We start from the raw sequence: 19,691 nt of genomic DNA, 5'->3' as shown, positions 1-19,691 counted from the left end.
AATATTCAGGTAAAGTTCTTCCTCTGAAATTTTCAAATTTAGACAGAACCAACCATAGATCTGGATTTTTCCTGGTTGTGTGAAATCAAAGAATAGTCCCTTTCTCTTGTTGCCAATACTAAATAAACACAGTCTGATTATTTCTCTAAATGTGTTAGCAAAGGGCAGAGGTGTAGATCACAGATTCATAGAATCAGAGAGTGTTTTGGGTTGGAAGGGACCTTTAAAGATCATCTTATCCAATCCTCCTGCCATGGGCAGTGATATCTTTCAGTAGGTCAGGTTGCTTAAAGCCTTGTCCAACCTGATCTTAAACACTAAACAAGATGGGGCATTCACAATGTTTCTGGGAAACCTGAGAAGTCGTGGATGAAGAGAGACAACAGAAATTCCCTGAAATTACAGAAGTAACACATCTACCTTCAGCAGATGCCATCCTCTCAAAAAAATGGTGCCAATGGACATCCTTTAGTTATTCTTCAAACAAACCTCAAAAGAAGAAAACTTTGGTTGGAATCCTGTCCAGCAGTAACTATAGGCTAAGGCACTGAATTTATTAATTGCAAAATAGAGCTACAAGTCCATGGATTTTTCACAAAGGCTCTCATCTCATCATACAAACTGTTTTCAAAAGACCCAGTTGCTGTCTTTTTCTGTCTTATTTTTTCATTCTCCCCTTTTCATATTTTCATGATGATAACTAGGAAAGTTTCTATTAAATGAGCACCTACCTACGAAAAGCTGGCTGTTGAGCTGCAAACGAGTATGTCCATCAGGTGGTGCACCACGAGACCTTTGAGGAAGCTGATCTACTTGCAAGGATGCCTCTTTTATGTTTCGTTCAGCCTTCACATAATGCCACTGGTTGTCATTTAAGGAAGTGAATGATTTCACTATAACTTCGCTAGGTCCATTTCCAACATCAAATGAAAAAATCACTTCAGATGGAGCTAGAAAGAGGACAGTAATGAAGGGCATTTAAATTATTTCATAGTTAAAAATCATTAAGTGGCAGAACAAGTTACTTTAACGTTTAGCCTACTATTTCACAGGATAAGACTCATCAGTTTAGGGGAAAAGTTTACTTCAAGAGACCTATCTTCAAATTTCATTCTTCACACTCACTGACAGTGAGAAAAATGATTTGTCAACAGCATGGAAATCAAACTCTTTTTGGACCTGTAGAGAGCATAATAGTCAAGAAACAGTAAAATGTGCTAGCTTCATTATTTTTCAGTTGGAATAAAAAGCACCTCTTGCTTACATGCTAATTGGTTACCATTGTTAACTATATTTAAATTATCACCACTATAATACAATCAACATCTTCTACTGTCTATTTGCTTTTGTTATTTATTCACACAAACTCTACAAATATCAGAGGGCAAATTTTGATGTAGTTTATAAGATTATGTTTATGGTGAATTAAATTGAGTTATTCCCTATATAACTTTCACATTACATGGTTTTATAGTTTGTTTAGAAAATCATAACTGAATCCTGGCAGGTCAAAATAATAAGATGAGGAATATGACAGAAATTGAAGATCTGAAAATTATTAATATTCTCTCTGAAACTCTTTCTTTCACATATTCAAGGACAATTGTGTATGAAAGTAAGTAATCCCAAACAAGGGATTACCAGGATTTTGAATTATTAAGGATTTGATTTAAAGGGCTAAAGGTCTGAGAAGATTCCATGAATCCAAGAATAAGGTTCTCATTTATGTCATTGGCCTCTGAGAAAAACAGAACAATCAGAAGTAGTCAAGGGAAATAAATCAGCTTAAAGAAACATTTTCAAAGATTAATTTACTGAATTTTAAAATATATTTAAATGTAATATTTTTATTTTCTTTTCACTTTTTAAAAATACATTAGACTTTTTATAACATTTAAGTCCACTTTGGCCAACCTTTAGACTGAGTAATGCCACATGCTTTCAGCCCTGAATCTGGTTGTTATGAAGCATTATTCTATAATGGTTGAACCTGAGAGAGAAAAGTAAAATGACAAATACACAAAGCATTTGACTTTCCAAATAAAATAAGGCATAAGGTGTAGTCAATTTTTAAACAGAATGCCTTTTGTAATAAATGATCTCTCCTGCTTAAAAATCAAGAGTTTTATACAATAATAACAAATAACTGATTTCTAAAACCAGTTCCTCAGTAAAATTAATTTTAGGATAAATTTGTTTCATTTGGACAAAGTTGAGAGCTCAGTCTCTCCTTACTGAGGGATAAATGGTAAAAAAACAATCACACAGTAGGAGAACAAAAGCAACAGAAACTCCATGTGATCAGGTAAAGAGAATTTCTGCTGAATGTTACCTTCTGTAGGGATGTCTTTGTAATCCTCTGGATACTGTTGGAGTGAAGCCTGAAAACACAAATTCTGCTTTGAACTCACTGAATGTGCCTATTAAATAGCATACCAGAATGACAGATCTGATAAATAATGTTACTGTTTAGATTTCAAAGGCAAGAAAATACATAATAAAAATTTTGAAATAACAGCTGAAATAATGAGTTATGTTAGTACCACTAAGAAAAGTAATACAAACTTGAAAAAAGGGAACCAGTCCCAGAAGTTCCAGAAATAGCAAGGGTGACTGCATGGCCATCTGTTGGAATGTCTGAAGACTGACCAGAATATGTCAGAAAAGTGAAAAATATAATCAGTTAACATTCTACAATATTTTAAATAACTCTGTTAAAACCAACTACACTGCAAATTTGGAAGAAATTTAGCATTTATGAGCACAGTGGTCAAACCACCCATGGAAAGTATGCCACAGGATGGAGAGATGCTGACTGAGTTCTAAAATTTGTCCTCTTGCAACTGAGGACTTGCTACAAAGGACTGAGGCAAAGAAAACTTTGGTCATTTCCTGGGCAACAGGGGAGGATACATCTAGGAGTTCTCTGCTGGTGCAAAAATACTTTGTAGGTCCTGCCCACCTTGGCATTACTCAAAAATTTTCCAAACATTGCAGGGACTCTTGTGGCTCTAATGCATTCAAACACAGGCAGAGCACAGCTATAGATTGGCAAAGTGGAGCGGAAGATGCAGTTGATGGTAATCATGGAGAGTGGTCAGTGGCTAGCTGCAGTTAAAATGACTAAGAGAAAGCACAGTCATTGAAAACCATTCAGAGTATCAGGGTTGAGTACTGCATGCAAAAGCAGAAAGTGATTACCAAGTTACATGCTACAGAATACAAAACCTGAGAACTTTCTATAAAGGAAACGATTGAATTCCACTCATCCTGGACAACAAGTTGCAAATTTGGGATGATGAAGGCCAACAGCAGCTGCATATTAGACTCTTCAGAACTATTTCCAAAGCAACTGCAGAAGACCTTCCACATTAATACACCATAGTGTTCCCAATCCTACTTCAAATTTCTGTTTAACTCATTGCTTTTAAATAGGAAATAATCCTGCAGTGAGCACTCAGATAGCATAGAAGAGTTACTCAGTCTTTCAGCTAGAGGATGTAACCTGTGGTCATATAAGTATTTAATAGACTGTACTATTCAGAGTTTAATCAGCCTTGTTGATTTCAGCCACTACTTCTGCAGAAGATTACAGGAACTCAGACAAAAATTTATCTTCTTCAAGACAGTTTCTCTGTGTTTTAAAAAACAGTTAGGATGTACACCACCATTTTTGCAATAGTTTTCTGGAATATTATACACAGATGCATGGCAGCGTTTATAACTTCATAAACCCAAATAAACAGCACTAAACTTCACACTTGCTATTAATATTCTTGATCTGACACTTGTTTTGGCTAAGTTAAGCTTAAAGGTATAAAGATCATTATGCCACAAATAAAAGAATTAGATATAAAGCTTAAGAACAATCAATAAAATCCTAAGAAAAATCATTGTATTCACAATTATGGAATGTCAAATGTTAATAACATAATGAGTTTTAAATAATTTCTAACATGTTCTCATCTGAAACACTGACACCTGACATTTTCATTATTGTTATTTATTATTACGCAAATCAAAGACATTGATTTATGTGGAACTATTAATGGAATATCAAGTGATTTACATGCACATCTGTTATAAAAGAATATATGAAGATGAAATCTAAATGATCCTACACAATATGAAATGTTCAAGGTGATTGTTGGTTTTGATTTGGAAAGGTAGTTGTGATGGAAGGGTATATTGCTCATTTCTGACCAATAGACTCAAGTGCAAAAACACAATTCTGTCTCCACTACAAACAATCCTATCTATGACATACAAAAAAGAATAGGTCAATCTATTCAACAAATTACGAAGTTTCTGGAAGTGAAGAATATCTCTACATTCTGCACAATAATAAGGTAAGCTTTGGGGTTTTTTTAAATGCGGGAAATACAGAGCAATTCAGCCTTTCACTTTCTCTCATGTCTCACTAGTCACAAGTCATATAAAAACTGTAAGTATAGTTTGGATGCTTATGAATGAATGGGACAAGTGACATGGGTTTTGCCTGCATACAATTATTCTAAAAAAATCAATTATGGTCTTCTGCCAACTGTCTGAATAAAATTAGTTCTCAGAAGCAACCCTTTAATGTTTCCATGATTTAACTGTTTATTTGAAAATGGAAAATCATTTACCACAGAAAAATATCATAATTGCTTCAGAGATTCTCCACTGAAGTGCTGACCTAGTACATTTTCTGTATTGCATGACACTGGGGTTATAATGCTACTGTGTTTTCACCTGTTCAAGAACTTTAACAGAATGCAGTCCATACTTTTGATAGACATGGGAAATACACTATTGAAAACAGGGTATCTTTCAAATACAGCATTACAAATTGAGATAACACAAACCAAATTGATTAAGCATTACACAATATTCTATAATTAAACTGCCTACAGAAAAACACAGTAGGTGTTTTCCTGTTTGTTTTAATAACCAAAGACATCAATATTGGGGAAAAAAAGCAAGAAGGATATTTTAATTTTTAATAAAGATGCATTAATGTCTCTATAGCAATATTTTGCATTATATGATATATATTATATATATATTTATCTGTACTCTTAACTGGAAAATACTTGAGCGTGATAACACAATGGATTTGTAAAAAAATGAGGAACTTTCTAATCCCAAGGTAAAAGAGTTCTAAAGAACTCTCAGAGACACCTGTCAAGTATAAGTCTGATGTGCTATTTCAAATGAATCCAAAAGTTTTTTGAAACCGTACTTCATCCTTTTAAATATTCTCCCTTTTAATAATGAATAAGACTAAAACATTGAATCAACTAAGATAAAGCTTTCATTCTACATTAGTCATCTTACTGAATTTAGTGAGACAATTTTCTCTTGTGCAACAAAAATTCATGGGTAAAATCTAAAGATTTGGGTATGTACAAAGGAAATAAATTAAAAACAAAAAAAAAATTATAAGAAAGTGTGACTAAGCTAGGATAATGTGCCACAGAAGGTCTGAGTCACACTCTGTGACTGAGTGAATCTCCCATCAGTCACATGTAATGTCTGGCCTTAAAATTTGGAGGGAGAAAATTTGGTGGCAAGGATGCAGCAAGCAAGGGAAGGAGAAACAGCTGAAGGAGTCAGGGGCTGATTGCTGTGCTCTTAGATAAAGAACAGTCTGAAGCAGAAATTATCTTTGAATGGATTTTGTATAGTTCCAGTGCTGGAATTTTGGGGGGAACGATACAAGTTCCAATAGCAACCGTAACAGTTATAAAGCTAGAGAAGAGTTTTAAAATATTCCCCCTTTAAGTTAATTCTAATTTAGTCCAACAAAACAATAATAACAATAACAACAACAATAATAATAACCAATACTCAATAATAACAATAACAATAATAATGTCTTCTTACTTACAGTATAACTCTATCCTTATGAAGTCTTGAATTCCCAGGTTTTCTAAAAACACTCCTGAAGAAGCAGTAGTTTTAAAGAAAAATGAGACATCTGCGCTGAGCTCTCCATGGAAGGTGGGAAAATGCAGGTAGGATGTCTCTGTATTGAAGGATGCTGAATTCCAAAACGTTCCTGGTCATCAAAATGAAAGATTAAGTGATAGATACAGTGTTATATAATATTGTCAGTATAGGTTTTGTAACCAATTAAACAAAGGAAAGTGCCCAGATCTAGGAAGGGGTTGCAATGCTCAGAGAGTCTAACTTCCATAGAAGCCTCCTGCTTAGTCTACAAAACAAAAAGTGGGGGTTCTTGAAGACACAGAAAAATGATTCCTCAGGAGTAATAAAGGTGCTCTGTTCAGACAACCAAAAACCAATTAATGGGAGACAAAATTTCTGGCATCTCAGCTAGATGCTGATATGCCTAGTTATGGTCAGATGTATCCTTTTATTAAATGAACATAGCAGTTTTAAATGAAGTACCATACGAACATTAGCTAGTATAAACTATAACTATGAAAGTTGATATGTATATTTCTCACACAAGGAAAAGTCTTGTTTTGTTGTAGTCCAGTGAAGTTTTACCAGATATTATAAAGAAGGTAGGATACAGGTCCTAGCAATTACTGTGGAAGGAATTAAAGGAAAAATAATAAGTTTATGAAGGTCTCTTCTCCTTTAGTTGGCTGTAGTTTAGAAATTCATATGCATTCTTACTTACATGATAAATCTAATATAAGCCAGTTTTACTCAAAAAAGGATACAAGATCAAACACAGATATTTTTATGGTTTGATTTTTCTTTAAGCTGGCATTTAATCATAATTTGTTAGATTTTGTTCCTGATTATTAAAAAGCTTATGTAAAATCTCTAATAACACCCTCTTCAAATAAGATCATAATCTGCATTTATGGTGTTCAGCTAGAAGGACATTGTTATTATTGCTGAATTCTCACAGATTTTTTTTATTAAGCTATATTCCTTTCTAAATCAAATGAGGAATTCAATACCTTCCTATTTAATTGAACAGGGCCAATGCATGTTCTCCTGATAATGCTGTGATCTGGGTCTAAATACTGTGCAAAAGTATGATTTTTGCTCGAGGCGCTCTCTGGTTTCTTTTGGGGGGGGCGGGGGGGTGTGTGTGTGAAGAAAAAAAAAATAAAAATTTACAAATTTCTTTCTTATCTGCAAAATCAAATTCTATGATACAGTGTACACAGAGGCCTGGTCAACAAACCAGTGAAGTAAAATCAAAGTCCATTCACTCATTCCTCCTGAGTTTTTAGCAGTTTTAATCAGGGTTCGGATCCCGCACCTAGAAAAGCAGCATGGCAGGATATTCATATGTATCCTGGCAATTGTCTGTTGTAACACTTGCCACTTGGGAGCACTGCCAGCCATCATCACAAGTTAGAGCAGCCATCAGGACAACCTTTACACGGCAGGGCAGAGCTGTGAACAAATGCCTCAGGCTGCGAGAGAAAAGCATAACTTTGCACCTTACTCTCCTGTGCTGCCTGATGGGGTTCTCAGAGTTATCCTGTACAAAGTGCTGTCAGCTGAAGGCAGCAGCCCTACCTATTGGAGTCAATTTTAAGTCCGTGTTCCTCAACTGTTTCAGATCATGGTTCCCACAGAGCAAACTTCACCACAGTTGTGACACAAGTATATAGCAGCTATTTAAAAAACAATGGGCTGGCTGTTACCAGTAATTCAAACACAATAGGAAGTTTAATACTAGTAATTTATACAAAATTGGTAAAACATTGTTAGCAATTAGAAGAGAGACAATAGTGGCAGTAACAGTCCGATAGAGTAATGATACAATTAGCTTCAATGAAGCATTTGAATGATCTTTGTAAATCAGGATGGAGTCCTTGGGGGAGAGCAGGGATAGGAAGTTTTATTCTTCCTATCCTAATTTCCTGTCTTCGCTTATCTAGCTGTTCTTTTTCTCAGCTCTAAAAATTGTGTGATTTATGAATGTTAAGCTACTGTATCAATAAAGCGAGTTAAATATACATCTAGCAAAAGTATATTACAAAGTGTCTTATGTTGTAAATCAGGGTGGGAAAAGGATTTCTTCACTTTACAGTATCTGACTCACAGTCTCCTATTTATTTTTCTGGAACTGCCAAACACCATGTAGTCAGGAAATCAATAATATTTAGCTTTATCTGAGTAGTAAGACTGCAGTCTTCCTATAAGTAAAAAAAGAATATCCTGTTTGTTATAAAGCAGCAGCATATTTATACTGCAAAAATTACTTTATTGTCATATGTCAATTAGTCTTACCAACTTGAAATTGTAAAGTGAAAAAGGGACAAATGAGAACAAGAGATAAATTAGCCATTTTAATACGGCTAATTAAGATAGTAAAAGTGATTCTCAAAACAACTGTGCAACTGCAAGTTGTAGCACTTTTCAAGTTTTTAATCAAAACTGAAATCTGTTATTTATATCAATTCTTCATGATATCTCTAAAGTGTTGCATAATCCATTCTTTCAGTGTGAAACTCCAGCAGCGATAGTGAGTACTGAGGCAGAGAAAATAAAGATCTTATGTTGCCAATCAATATTTTCTGTATGGGTTTTTCTGACTAGTCTTCCCTCTCCCTCAAACAAATCAAATCTCTGGTTGACATGACACAAAAGATACTACCATCTCTTATGGACTGACAAAGCTAAGGCACACTGCTGTTAATCTGGGGTTGCTAGCTGTGATCTCAAAGCAGCAGTAGTCTTTGTGGAGATGACATTTAATGTGCCTTCCATCTTTCCCATATTCTCCCTCTTAGAGAGATTTTGTGAAACACTTAAAAGGTACTGAGACAGTTTCCAGCAGAGAGTGCTCTTCACTGTAAGAGCCAGCTTCTGGTCTCTGGCACATAGACAGGATCTTTGAATTTCACTGGAATGCCACTGTGATCAGATTATAAGTGCACAGTAGTAGTAATGCAGAAGGTTAATACTGTAGGAAGCATGCTCATCATAAATTGTAGATCCTATTAACCTGTCTGATCTACACTAGTGGGTTATCTTAGTTAAACTACCAGTAGATGATCAGCATTTTGCCTGTTGTCTTTGGTCTGCTCCTCCCTATCTGGCCTCATAAACTGGTCTTTAAGTTACATGATCATCTATTATTTGTGTCCTAAGGTTTTATTTGGTTGGTTTGTTTGGGTTTGGTGTTTTGTTTTGTTTGGATGGGGGGGCGTTTGCTTTACTTTAATCCTGTGCAAAACCAAGCAGGAAAATCATCACTACCTGTTACATGGTTTAGTTACATATATTTCTTTCCATATTTTCCCAATATTTTTGTCAGTTTTGGTACATGCAAAAATTTCCCTTCATCCAGCACAGCAGAGAGGAGGCCGAAATTACTGAGAAGCGTGCAAATTGCTTCTTCTAAAGCTATCCTCCTAATGTTATGAAGTCTGACCAGATGGCAACTGTTTGCTTCTGAGAATCTGTGGAGTTCAGCTGCCCCATCTGTATCACTACTTCCAGCTCTGCTACATTGCAGTTATGAGAAAACTCATAGATTAAAAGACCAGAAGGGAAAACTGCGATCATCTAGTTTGACCTCCAATATGCCAGACTACATAAATTCCCTGAATCAATTTTTGTTTGAAAAACATTTATTCTAGGAAAAATATTCAAACAATTCAATTAAAATTGTACATTTATGAAAAATTCACAAATGCTTTTACTCTCAATTTATATATATATATTCATATGTGCACACATACTCAGCCCATTGACCTAGCTTCAAATCCTGACCACTGGATGTTTTTCTGTTTTTTTCTTCTGCTTTCAAAAACATTATTTGGAAGTTCTTACTCTGTGAAACTTCATTTAAGTTGAGCACATCACCTCAGATTTTGCTGGAGTTAAGCAAAGAGATTAAGAGGTTTTCACTAAAAAATGCATCTCTTAACTTCTTTAATGCAATCCTTTAACCTTACATCCTTTTTATATAGTGAAAACTGTAACCACAGACTTGTATTAAACTTCTTGATTATACAGGAAGCAGTACGGAGGATAAAAATAATGTTGATTAGACTGAGGTTAGGACAAAAATAAATCAATATTGTACAACTAAATAAGAGGAAGATGTGAATACTCAGTATACAGATACTTCTGTTATTAACAGTCAAAGACATGCCCTGATTTACCAGGCTACTGCAGATAGGTAGAACAGATTATTTTTGGCTAAACTTAGAAATTTACTGTGCTGCTGTAATGAAGGTATCACTTATGATTAGTTAATACAGTTGGTCTCTAAAAATATTATATCCAAAGGTCACACTAGGTTTGTTTCATTTAAATGTCAAACTGGAAACTCACATTGAATGGATTATCTGCTCTCATTTGCCTTCTTGTACAATCATTCTGCTGTTGAATTTGTACATTTCCTTTTTATTGTTTTAAATCAACCAAGTATGTGATGCACTCTCAAATATCTTATTCGTCTCAAAGTATCTCACCTCACCAATATTGCTTTTACCAGTACTGAAGTCCCTCTACAGTCTGGCCAAATTTACTTTGTATGAACTAATGCTGAATGATATATTATCTTTACATTGCATTGCACTATCTCTATACAATGTTTTATGCAATCAAGATCTACATTATCAATTTTATTTTTGGGCCAAGAATCAGTCTGATGCAGACAGATTATAATTACCCATTTATTACACATAATTTTGGCACATTAGATTTCTTTCAGTGTTCTGAACAGATTTATATCTTCTAATACTTATTGGAACATCATAGTAATAAATCAGAGTATTTCCAGTAAGTTCTTGCAAGGAAAACAACAAAAAAACCCACTTGAATGGTGTGGTTTTTTAAAGTCTACCCATACTAACTGAATATCTTTATTAGAATTTAATCAACATCTGGTTTTTTCTTGGATAATGACAAAAATAATGGAGATGCCTCTTTCTTTTTTAGGAAAACCACAGTATTCCTACCTATTAATGGCCCAAAGGTTTCTTTTGTCCTCTTACACTTTGAAAACTTTCCTGTTACCCTACTCAGTTGATATAGGTTAATTTGAATCTTAACTTTCATTATATTTAGATATATTTTTCAACCTGATACCAGCAGTGCTGGCATGCAATTTATTAGACATATTGTAGAGCAGAAAAGAAAATATAGAAATGAATCAGTAAAATATTTTAAAGGTGATAGAAACAGGTGAGTATTACTTATATGTGGTTGAGTGTCATCAAATCCTATGGCCTAATTTATCTAAATGGCCATATTCCTCTAGAATATCATTACTACTTTCATTGCACTTTGGCATGTTAGAAATATAGATAGCTAACTCTATCACAAATGCTGAGAAAAATTATTAATATCTGAATGGAACTTTATACGTAAAGAGAACTATACTGATATTGCTTTTGCTATTATTTTTCTTATATTAGGTTACTCTTTCCTGCTTTGTTCTAGCAAATATGTTTCGGTTTTCTGTAAGTAACACACTTTCAGTGAAGAGAGTCAAACCATAAAACCTAACATAAAGAAACCAAGTACAGTAATGCAATCTTAAATAAAAGAGTGAAAATATAAAATATACAATGAAGCATAGGCAACTTCTGCCAGACTGCATTTGAGTTATGATACATGACCTCTTAGAAGTACCTATGAAGTAACTCTAACTTGGAAACTTAGTCAAGAGAGTGCATGGTTTATGACAATTCAATTCAATGAACTATTTATAAGTCTAATTTATATTGCTGTGGGCATAAACAATCATTTTTATCTCTCAGTAGGTATCCTACAAGGAATAGATCATTGATATGATGAGAATTTATGATCTTTTGATTTTGAATCATTTAACAAAGTACTAACCGTGTCACAAATACAATTAAACCTTCTCCCCCATACAGCATGCCAGTGAGTTATTCTGAAGAATTTATGTCTGTCAGAAAGAACAAAAAATGTGTTTAATAAAAGGATACCCCCTATGAAGTAGAATTGTATAATTTAGTTTTAGAGAGTGACAGAAGCAGAAATAATCAATAATCTCTCTGGAGAGTACTCAGATCACACTTGTGAATCCAAGAATATCTATTTTTCATTGTTTAGCAGCACTTCTCAAAAATCTATATTTGCTACTAGATTATTTTTGTGTTCTCCACCTATCCAAAGGTGCAGAAGAAAATAAATGTCATTAAAAGTGCATTTAATTAGACCTTTATGGATGTCTGCAACCCGAGGTTATAAAAAATCTTAATAATGGTCCGCTTCTTTTCTGCAGCTTTAAAGTGTTACTGATGTTATTGTTGATCTCACAGGAGAGTTTAGACTTACTTCATCAGTTTTGTCTAGTGTGAAATTTAACATGTAGAACTCAGAAACTACTACAACTCAAAGTTTTTTTCATTTTGGAAATAACTTTAAATAAAATTTTCATTATAAAACCCACTGCTGATAGATAAAAATCATTGCAAAAAATTGCAGTAAGTCATAGACTCAGTCATTTTCAGTATAATGATTAAAAGAATAGTATAGAATGTTTATTGTAATATATATAATTATGTTATATATGAGAAAAGATATTAATATAATGTAATACACTAGAAAATATATATCATGTATTATGTAACTCCTATATTATGCATTATTACACTATAAGATATATATAATCATATAGTATGATAATGGTATAAAATATATTATATATGATACATAATATAAAACATATGAAACAGACTATATAACATATGATGCCTCATATTGATCTATTTTATTATATTTTATCATTTAACTAGTATTTTACTCAACACCTTGCTCTTTGTTTTTACATTAAAATTCTATGATTTTACATAAATTTTTCCTTCAGAAATTATGTATTTTTTTCTCAAATTTTAGTCTCTACTTCCCTAAAAGCATGCTATCTCTCATTGTCTTTGTCTTTATGATGTAAATGGCTGAGAAAAATTGCTTATTACTGCTTTTATTAAACAGTCGAAGTGAATGTTCCTTTTCAATTTTTTGCTGTATTATTACTATTAACTGTTACATTCTGAAAGGTCTTTTCACTGAGATTATTTCAGTCGATTGCTTCTTTCTGAAGTCAGATTTTATAATGTTGTCTGACATTACAAACATATTTCTCTGACATTCAGACTGACTTCTTGTGCTTGCCCTCATGATATTTTAGAGTTCTCTATTGCAGCCTGTCTAGAAACACTGATCATTTAGCATCAGTGTGAAATCTTACAGCAACTCAATCACTCAGACTATGCAAACATCAAATAAAAGCAAGGAGGTCAATGGGTGTCAGAACTGTCTGTATGTTTTAGTGATTCACCTGGGGAAGTTAGTTAGCTTCCATGTTTTAAGATTTGTGATAATTGGGGTCAGGTTATACAATTAATAGTAGTTGGGAATTTGGTGAGTAGTGAAATTGAAATTCTTCCCAATTATAAGTATTACACAATGTGTAAATACTAACATTTCATCACTATCATTGTCCCTGGTTTCATTGTCCCTGGCTACAACAGAGGCCTGCTGCATAATAGGCTGTATGAGCATGGCCAGTCAATTGAGGGAGGTGGTTATCCCAATCTACTCAACACTTGTAAGACAACATCTACATACTGCCTCAAATTCTAGGCCCTTCACTACAGGAAAAACATTGCTAAACAGGAGCAAGTATGGGGAAGGCCACCAGGATGTTCAGATCTGGAGCACTTTTCCTGTCCTTCAGGCTGAGGGGCCAAGGCTGGTTCAGCCTGGAGGAGGAACAGCTTTGGGGGGCACCTGACAGCAGTCCCCAACATCTAAGGGGAAATCATCAGGAAGACAAAGTCAGGCTCTCTGCATTGGTGTAGGATATGAATATCAAAGACAATGGTATAAATTGAAACAACAGAGTTTCAGGCTTGATCTAAGCAAAAAGAAATTCTTACTGAAGACAGTCATGCAGCAGAGCGGGCTGCCCAGAGAAGCAGTGCAGACTCTGTCCTTGGGGCTTCAAGTCCCTGTTTGACAAAACCCTGAGAGACCTTGTCTGAGATCATGGTTGACCCCACTGTAAGGAGGAGATGTCCCTAGGTCCTTTCCACTGTGAATTATAACATATCCTATGTCATAACCCCATGATTTAAGAGGTCTTTGATAGGTGGGATAAATGATCAGCTCACAATTGGATGTCAGACAAGTGAAAAGGAAGCACCCAATAGTGGTTTTTTCATGGCATAAATTTTCATAAGGAAATTAGAATGCACTGCTGCAACACACACCTGTTAACAAATCTTCCAGGCATAATCACCCTGAGAAGTCACAGAAATGAAAGTAGAGATGACATAAAGATTAATAAATGTTAATATATATGTATTTATCTGTGCAGTCTCCTGAGTGAGCCTAAAAGTACAGATCTGTACTTCTTTACTGGTATTCATTTCCTCTTATTCATAAAGGCTGAAGAAATTTGAAAAACAAACACATCGTCATATGATGAAGGAGAAAAATCACATGATGAATAAAAATAGTAATTTGTATTTATTTGAAACAATAGTAAAGTTAATCAAAACTCTTAGGGTAGCATTGGATGTAAAGAAATTAAGCTTATTAAATATTTTAATCCCTTACTCAACTGTAGACAAAATCCTGTCCATTCAACTCTTCAGTTAAGATCTTTGCTTCTTCTGACTCTTGATTGCAAATAGCAGTAGCCATAGAATTTTGTGCAATAGTTTACTACTGAACATGAACCAGATCTGTTTTCTTTGCCAAAGATGATGGAAATTAATGAAATCAGAAATGTCATCACAAATCTTCAATAAGGTATCAGTTTTCCTCCAGTCATCTCATTACCTTTAAATTATTTCCACACACATTATATTTTTCTGGTTACTACATATATATTCAGGATGTACAAGCTTTCTGTTTTGAATTAGTTTGTAAATTTTCATTTCTTCTGTGGAGTTGAAATTTTGCTCATAGGTATTGCACATACTTGATCAATCTCCCATAGTATAGTTTTCTTAGTTGCACAAATACTCAGAGAAGTTAATATATTTAAGGTTTGGTGATGGAAGCATGTATATCGACTGAAGGGTATGTTTATCCCAAAATATGGTACCAGTTATGAATTCCCCTTCATGTAATGCTTTATGCATGACTTAATTCAAATTGCATAAAAACACTGGATTTTGTACTCAGAATATCTGTATGAAAACTATACTATTTCTGTCATCACTATTGATATGTATCATCAAAAATATACCTTTATAATTCTACCCTGGTTTGCACTGGACCATAGCGTTTTGCCTTTTTCCCTTCTAATTATGAAAAGAACTGTATGAAATATTTACAAAAGTGTATCTTAGGCTGTTTAGGAAACATTTAAAATTTATTGCAGTCAAAACCCATTGTTGCTTAACAAAACTCTGCAGTTGTTACTTACTGTCACCACGGCAAAGCAAAGGCCCCAGTTTGTAAGCTGCTTCAGAATTTGGTCTATCAGTATCTGTGATCACAATTTCAGTTACTGGTAGATGTTCCTTGTAGGAAAGGAATCCAGTATCATTCATCCTGAAAAGGTAAAATGAAAGCCACAGCTCTCTTAAATGTTTCTGATAAACATTTCATTGTGATTAACACATTACTTAGGAAAAGGAAATAATTAAATGCTGAAAAAAAGTGCTGTGTAACTCTATTGGTAATAAAAGCAACTGTGAATACAAACATATGCTTTGGTATTGGTATTTTGATCATTTGACAGGACAGAAACAATTTCATGGGAAGTGGTCAGTTTTATGGTTGTGCTTGTCTGTGTAAGCATGCAAAAATATTTTTGTCATAAATGGATACCTAGCTGGCTGCCTAAGCTAATGTATTTGCCCATGCCTGTTATTTTATGCTGCTGAAGACATACTGTATCTATAATGGTTTGTCTCTTTATTATGGAATATTAAATGGCTTAACATAACTTTCAAATAACTTTTTTTCCTTTTCCACCTTGACAAAAGCTAAAAAAATCAAATAGAAAAATATGAAGTCATGCTGAGTGTAGGAGAAAAGCTTATGCTACAAATATGCAATTTGCAAAAAAGGAAATACGCAACCTAGCACTCAGAGCACTGTTCTGGTTTTGGCTTTTCATAGTAGCTAGTATGGGGCTGTGTTTTGGGTTTGTGCTGCAAACAGTGCTGATAACACAAGGATGTTTTAATTACTGCTGAGCAGTGCTTACACAGAGTCAAGGCCTTTTCTGTCTCTCCTACTCCACCCCACCAGCAAGTAGGCTGGGGGTGCACAAGAAGCTGGGAGGGGACACAGCCAGGACAGCTGACCCCAGCTGACCCAAGGGATATCCCAGACCATATGATGCTCAGCATAGAAATCTGGAGGAAGAAACAGGAACTGGGGGGAATGTTTGGAGTGATGCCATTTGTCTTCCCAAGTAACACACATGATGGAGCCTTGCCTTCCTGGAGATGGCTGAACACCTGCCTGCCGATGGGAAGTGGTGAATGAATTCCTTGTTTTGCTTTGATTGTGTGTGTGGCTTTGCTTTAATTATTAAACTGTCTTTATCTCAACCTCTGGGTTTTTTTCACTTTTTCTCTTCTGATTCTCTCTCCCATCCCATTGAGGGGGAGTGAGTGAGCAGCTGTGTGGGGCTTAGGTTGCCGAGTGGGGTTAAACCATGACAAGCGCACACCCAGCACTTGTAATCATAGATCAAATTCCTTGTTTAAAATCTTTGTTAACTTAGTGTCAGAACTGATTTTTTAAATTTCATAAGCACCAGTTTTGGCCCTAAAAGTGCTGAACCCATGGAAATATTCAATCACTCAGGACCATTTTGGAAAACTCAATCTGTCCATTCAATCCATTTATAGTTGAATCATCCCTTTAATGGACAAAGCAAATAGCTCAGAGACAAAAGTACAAACTCAGAGGGGGGGGGAAACCTGGAACTCACACTGCTCGGAGATTAAACATAAGACACTCTCCCCAGAAAGCAAATCACTTTTCTCTGAGAATGTGGTTAGGCTTAGTAACCCCCTCTCTCAGTACACCACACACTGGGACTGAGACAATGGGAAGACATTCCATTCTTGTGTTGAATGAAATTAGTGATTTTTTTCTCCTCTCCCCCCTTCATTTACTAACATCACCAGCTTTCTTCTGTATACAATTTCTGTTTATCTGTCTTGGACCACAGTGCACACAGATGTACATATTTTTTCAGGATTTTTTTTTTTTTCTTAAGTGAGAAATGCAAAACATTAAAAAAAAAAAAAGATGTTACTTTTTGATGAAGTGAGTTATTGCAGATTTCTCATTTAAAACTGAAAATAAACCTCAAAAGACCAAAACTGTTTGCTTCAGTAAAACTATGTTGCAAATAAAGGGAAACTGAATAGAAACTAGCTTAACTCTTCTGCAGAGAGGATTTTCATTTTTGTAGATCTTTAGAAACAGATTTTTTTTTTAAAAAAAATCTATTTTAGACTTTTAGAGACTTTAAGATTTTGATTAGTCAAACAAGGAGTTTTAGAGGTATGTAAAATCTATGAAATAAGATAGATTTAATTATGAAAATAGAATATCAAACCTGTATTTCAAAACTGCACTGTGTGTAACTTTGGTTTTCTGTGCTCAGAAACCACCTCAAACAAGCACAGCTTCTACCTACTTTTTCTGCCCTATTAACAGTATTGTCAACTAATTCAAACCAGTATTTTCTACGGAACCAAATGTAACATTAAGCACAACTACTAAAATATTGTAAACATAGTCTCTATAACATTGGAGCGACAGAGATAAAAATCTCCACTTAAAATTAAAATGTCAAAAGTGGATACATACAGAAATATAAAACAGGAGGAATCATATTTTCAATGTAATACACTCATCAACATATTCAATTTAATTAAAGCAGTTATAGCAAAGACATGCATGTCATCCTCTATCTGCTTTATTTACAGGTATGTTATCTTTATAAATTAGCCTACGTATGTGAGCATGGATTAAATGAATGATGAAACAGCAAGAATGTATTATATACACTATCAACTACTCAAAATCCTGTCTCAGAATGTATTCATTCTTTAACACTTATTTTGCTGTTGGGGATCAAAAATTGCTTGCATTTTTGTACAATAATAAGGAAATTCCTAGTGTTCTGTGTATTTGTTTAATCATTTTATTGCAATAAGCACAGCAGACATCGCTCTGTGAGTTTTACAGCAGATGTCAATTCTTTCCCTACAGAAACTTTTGAAGCTTGTGAAGAATTGTTCTTTGACATACCCTTTGTTGTTTTTTAATTTCTGTATCTGCTGAGTTCCCTGTTCATGACAAGAGAATAAGCATTTTCCAACCAAATTCCCTAGTTGGTCCTCTAAAGGAAGGGTAGATATCTAGCTTGAGGAGAAAATAACTTATTGTTTCATTTTGTACACATGATGTTCCTTACATTTTTCTATTTTCAAAAAACAAATGTTGATTCATTTATTAACATGCATACATTATTATTATGCAACATTATCCTACTCACTGAATCATATTTATGTAAGTTAAATATGCTTTAAATTTAGAAACTTAAAAGTTTCTTCAACAGAAAAGCTTTCATTTGAAAAGTCTCTGTCTGCTTTGTAAAATGCTATTATTGAGAAAGCTGGATCTGAACCTCTTAAGTGAAAAATCAGGTTCAGATTTGACACTGTAACAGGAACTCATTTCTTACATTACTTAATTGAATGGGATCACAAATAACATCACAGAATTTCAAGTATAAGTGGAAGTTCTACATTTTAGAAATCCTTCCATCCCCTTAAATCAATATTTGAGTGCTTTGCTTCACTGATAGCAAGGGTGTCTAATTTTAATTATCTAAGTTGTAGGTGACAAAAAAGGGGTAAAAAGTCTAAATTTAAAAGTGCAGTTAAAAATTATGCCAGAACCTTTTATTTTAGCTTTAATCACTGTCAGTATTTTGAAACTAATAACTGAATTTGCATTAAAGACCAGAGTTAATGTCTTAATATATAACATGTAATATACTACAAAACTAGAAAATATCTGTATACAGTTAATGCTTCCCCCAGAATTCAGAGTAAAAGAATTAACAGTAATACTTAATGTATATAGTTATAATTTTGTGAGAAAATATGTTCTGTATCAAAGAAGCAGGTAACACTATGGTAATTTAAATTTACAACAGCCTGGTGCTCTAAATGTGCTAAGACCTGTATATTTTCTTTATTTACTTTCCAGGAAAAAATACTGTGAATAAGCAACAGTAAAAAGTCACCATTCATCTCTGTCCGCATCACAGTTGCAGTAATGCTGGGAATCAATGCAGCTCCCCTCTAATCCGCAAGAACATTTTTGTACAGTAGGCAAGGCACCTCCCCAGTAAGTCTGTGTTTCATTTGTTCTTCCAATCCACCAGCTCAGTGGCACGCCCTCTAAAAGGTACGTAAGAGAAAATCAGTGCCCAGTCTTGTCTCCTACTTCTCCCAATATTTCTCTTCCAAACAAGTTTCCAAAACATTAAGCAGAGAAAAATCACCCCTCAAATCTAAAAACTTTAACAACAATTAGAAAAAAAAATTACTACCTTTGCTTGATAAGTAATTATTCATTTTAATATTTCATTATCAGGTATTAAATGATTGTCACAGGTTTTTGCCTGCATTAGTGGAAAAAAGAACTCACAGTTCCTAGCTCAGTCAGCCATGATATTAGAATCATTTATCTTAAGCAGTCCATTTATATAATTCATTTTAAAATGA

The 19,691-nt window shown here is 34.2% G+C and overlaps 1 protein-coding gene across 1 annotated transcript in view; it reads right to left on the bottom strand.

Annotated features, from left to right (window-relative positions):
• Positions 1–19,691, bottom strand: part of CNTNAP4 (contactin associated protein family member 4) — a 246,442-nt gene that overhangs the window by 25,575 nt on the left and 201,176 nt on the right. Inside the window, exons 14-17 of the mRNA XM_074856318.1 lie at positions 19,208–19,364; positions 15,347–15,474; positions 5,873–6,043; positions 732–950 (exon numbers count right to left, since the gene is read on the bottom strand). Coding sequence (XP_074712419.1) covers positions 732–950; positions 5,873–6,043; positions 15,347–15,474; positions 19,208–19,364 — 675 coding nt within the window. The remainder of the gene's footprint in view (positions 1–731; positions 951–5,872; positions 6,044–15,346; positions 15,475–19,207; positions 19,365–19,691) is intronic.

This window comes from Strix uralensis, chromosome Z (genome assembly GCF_047716275.1).
Source record: "Strix uralensis isolate ZFMK-TIS-50842 chromosome Z, bStrUra1, whole genome shotgun sequence".
Lineage (NCBI taxonomy): Eukaryota > Metazoa > Chordata > Aves > Strigiformes > Strigidae > Strix > Strix uralensis.
Note: the sequence above shows the minus strand (reverse complement) of the source record. Positions and strands in the feature narration are given on the sequence as shown.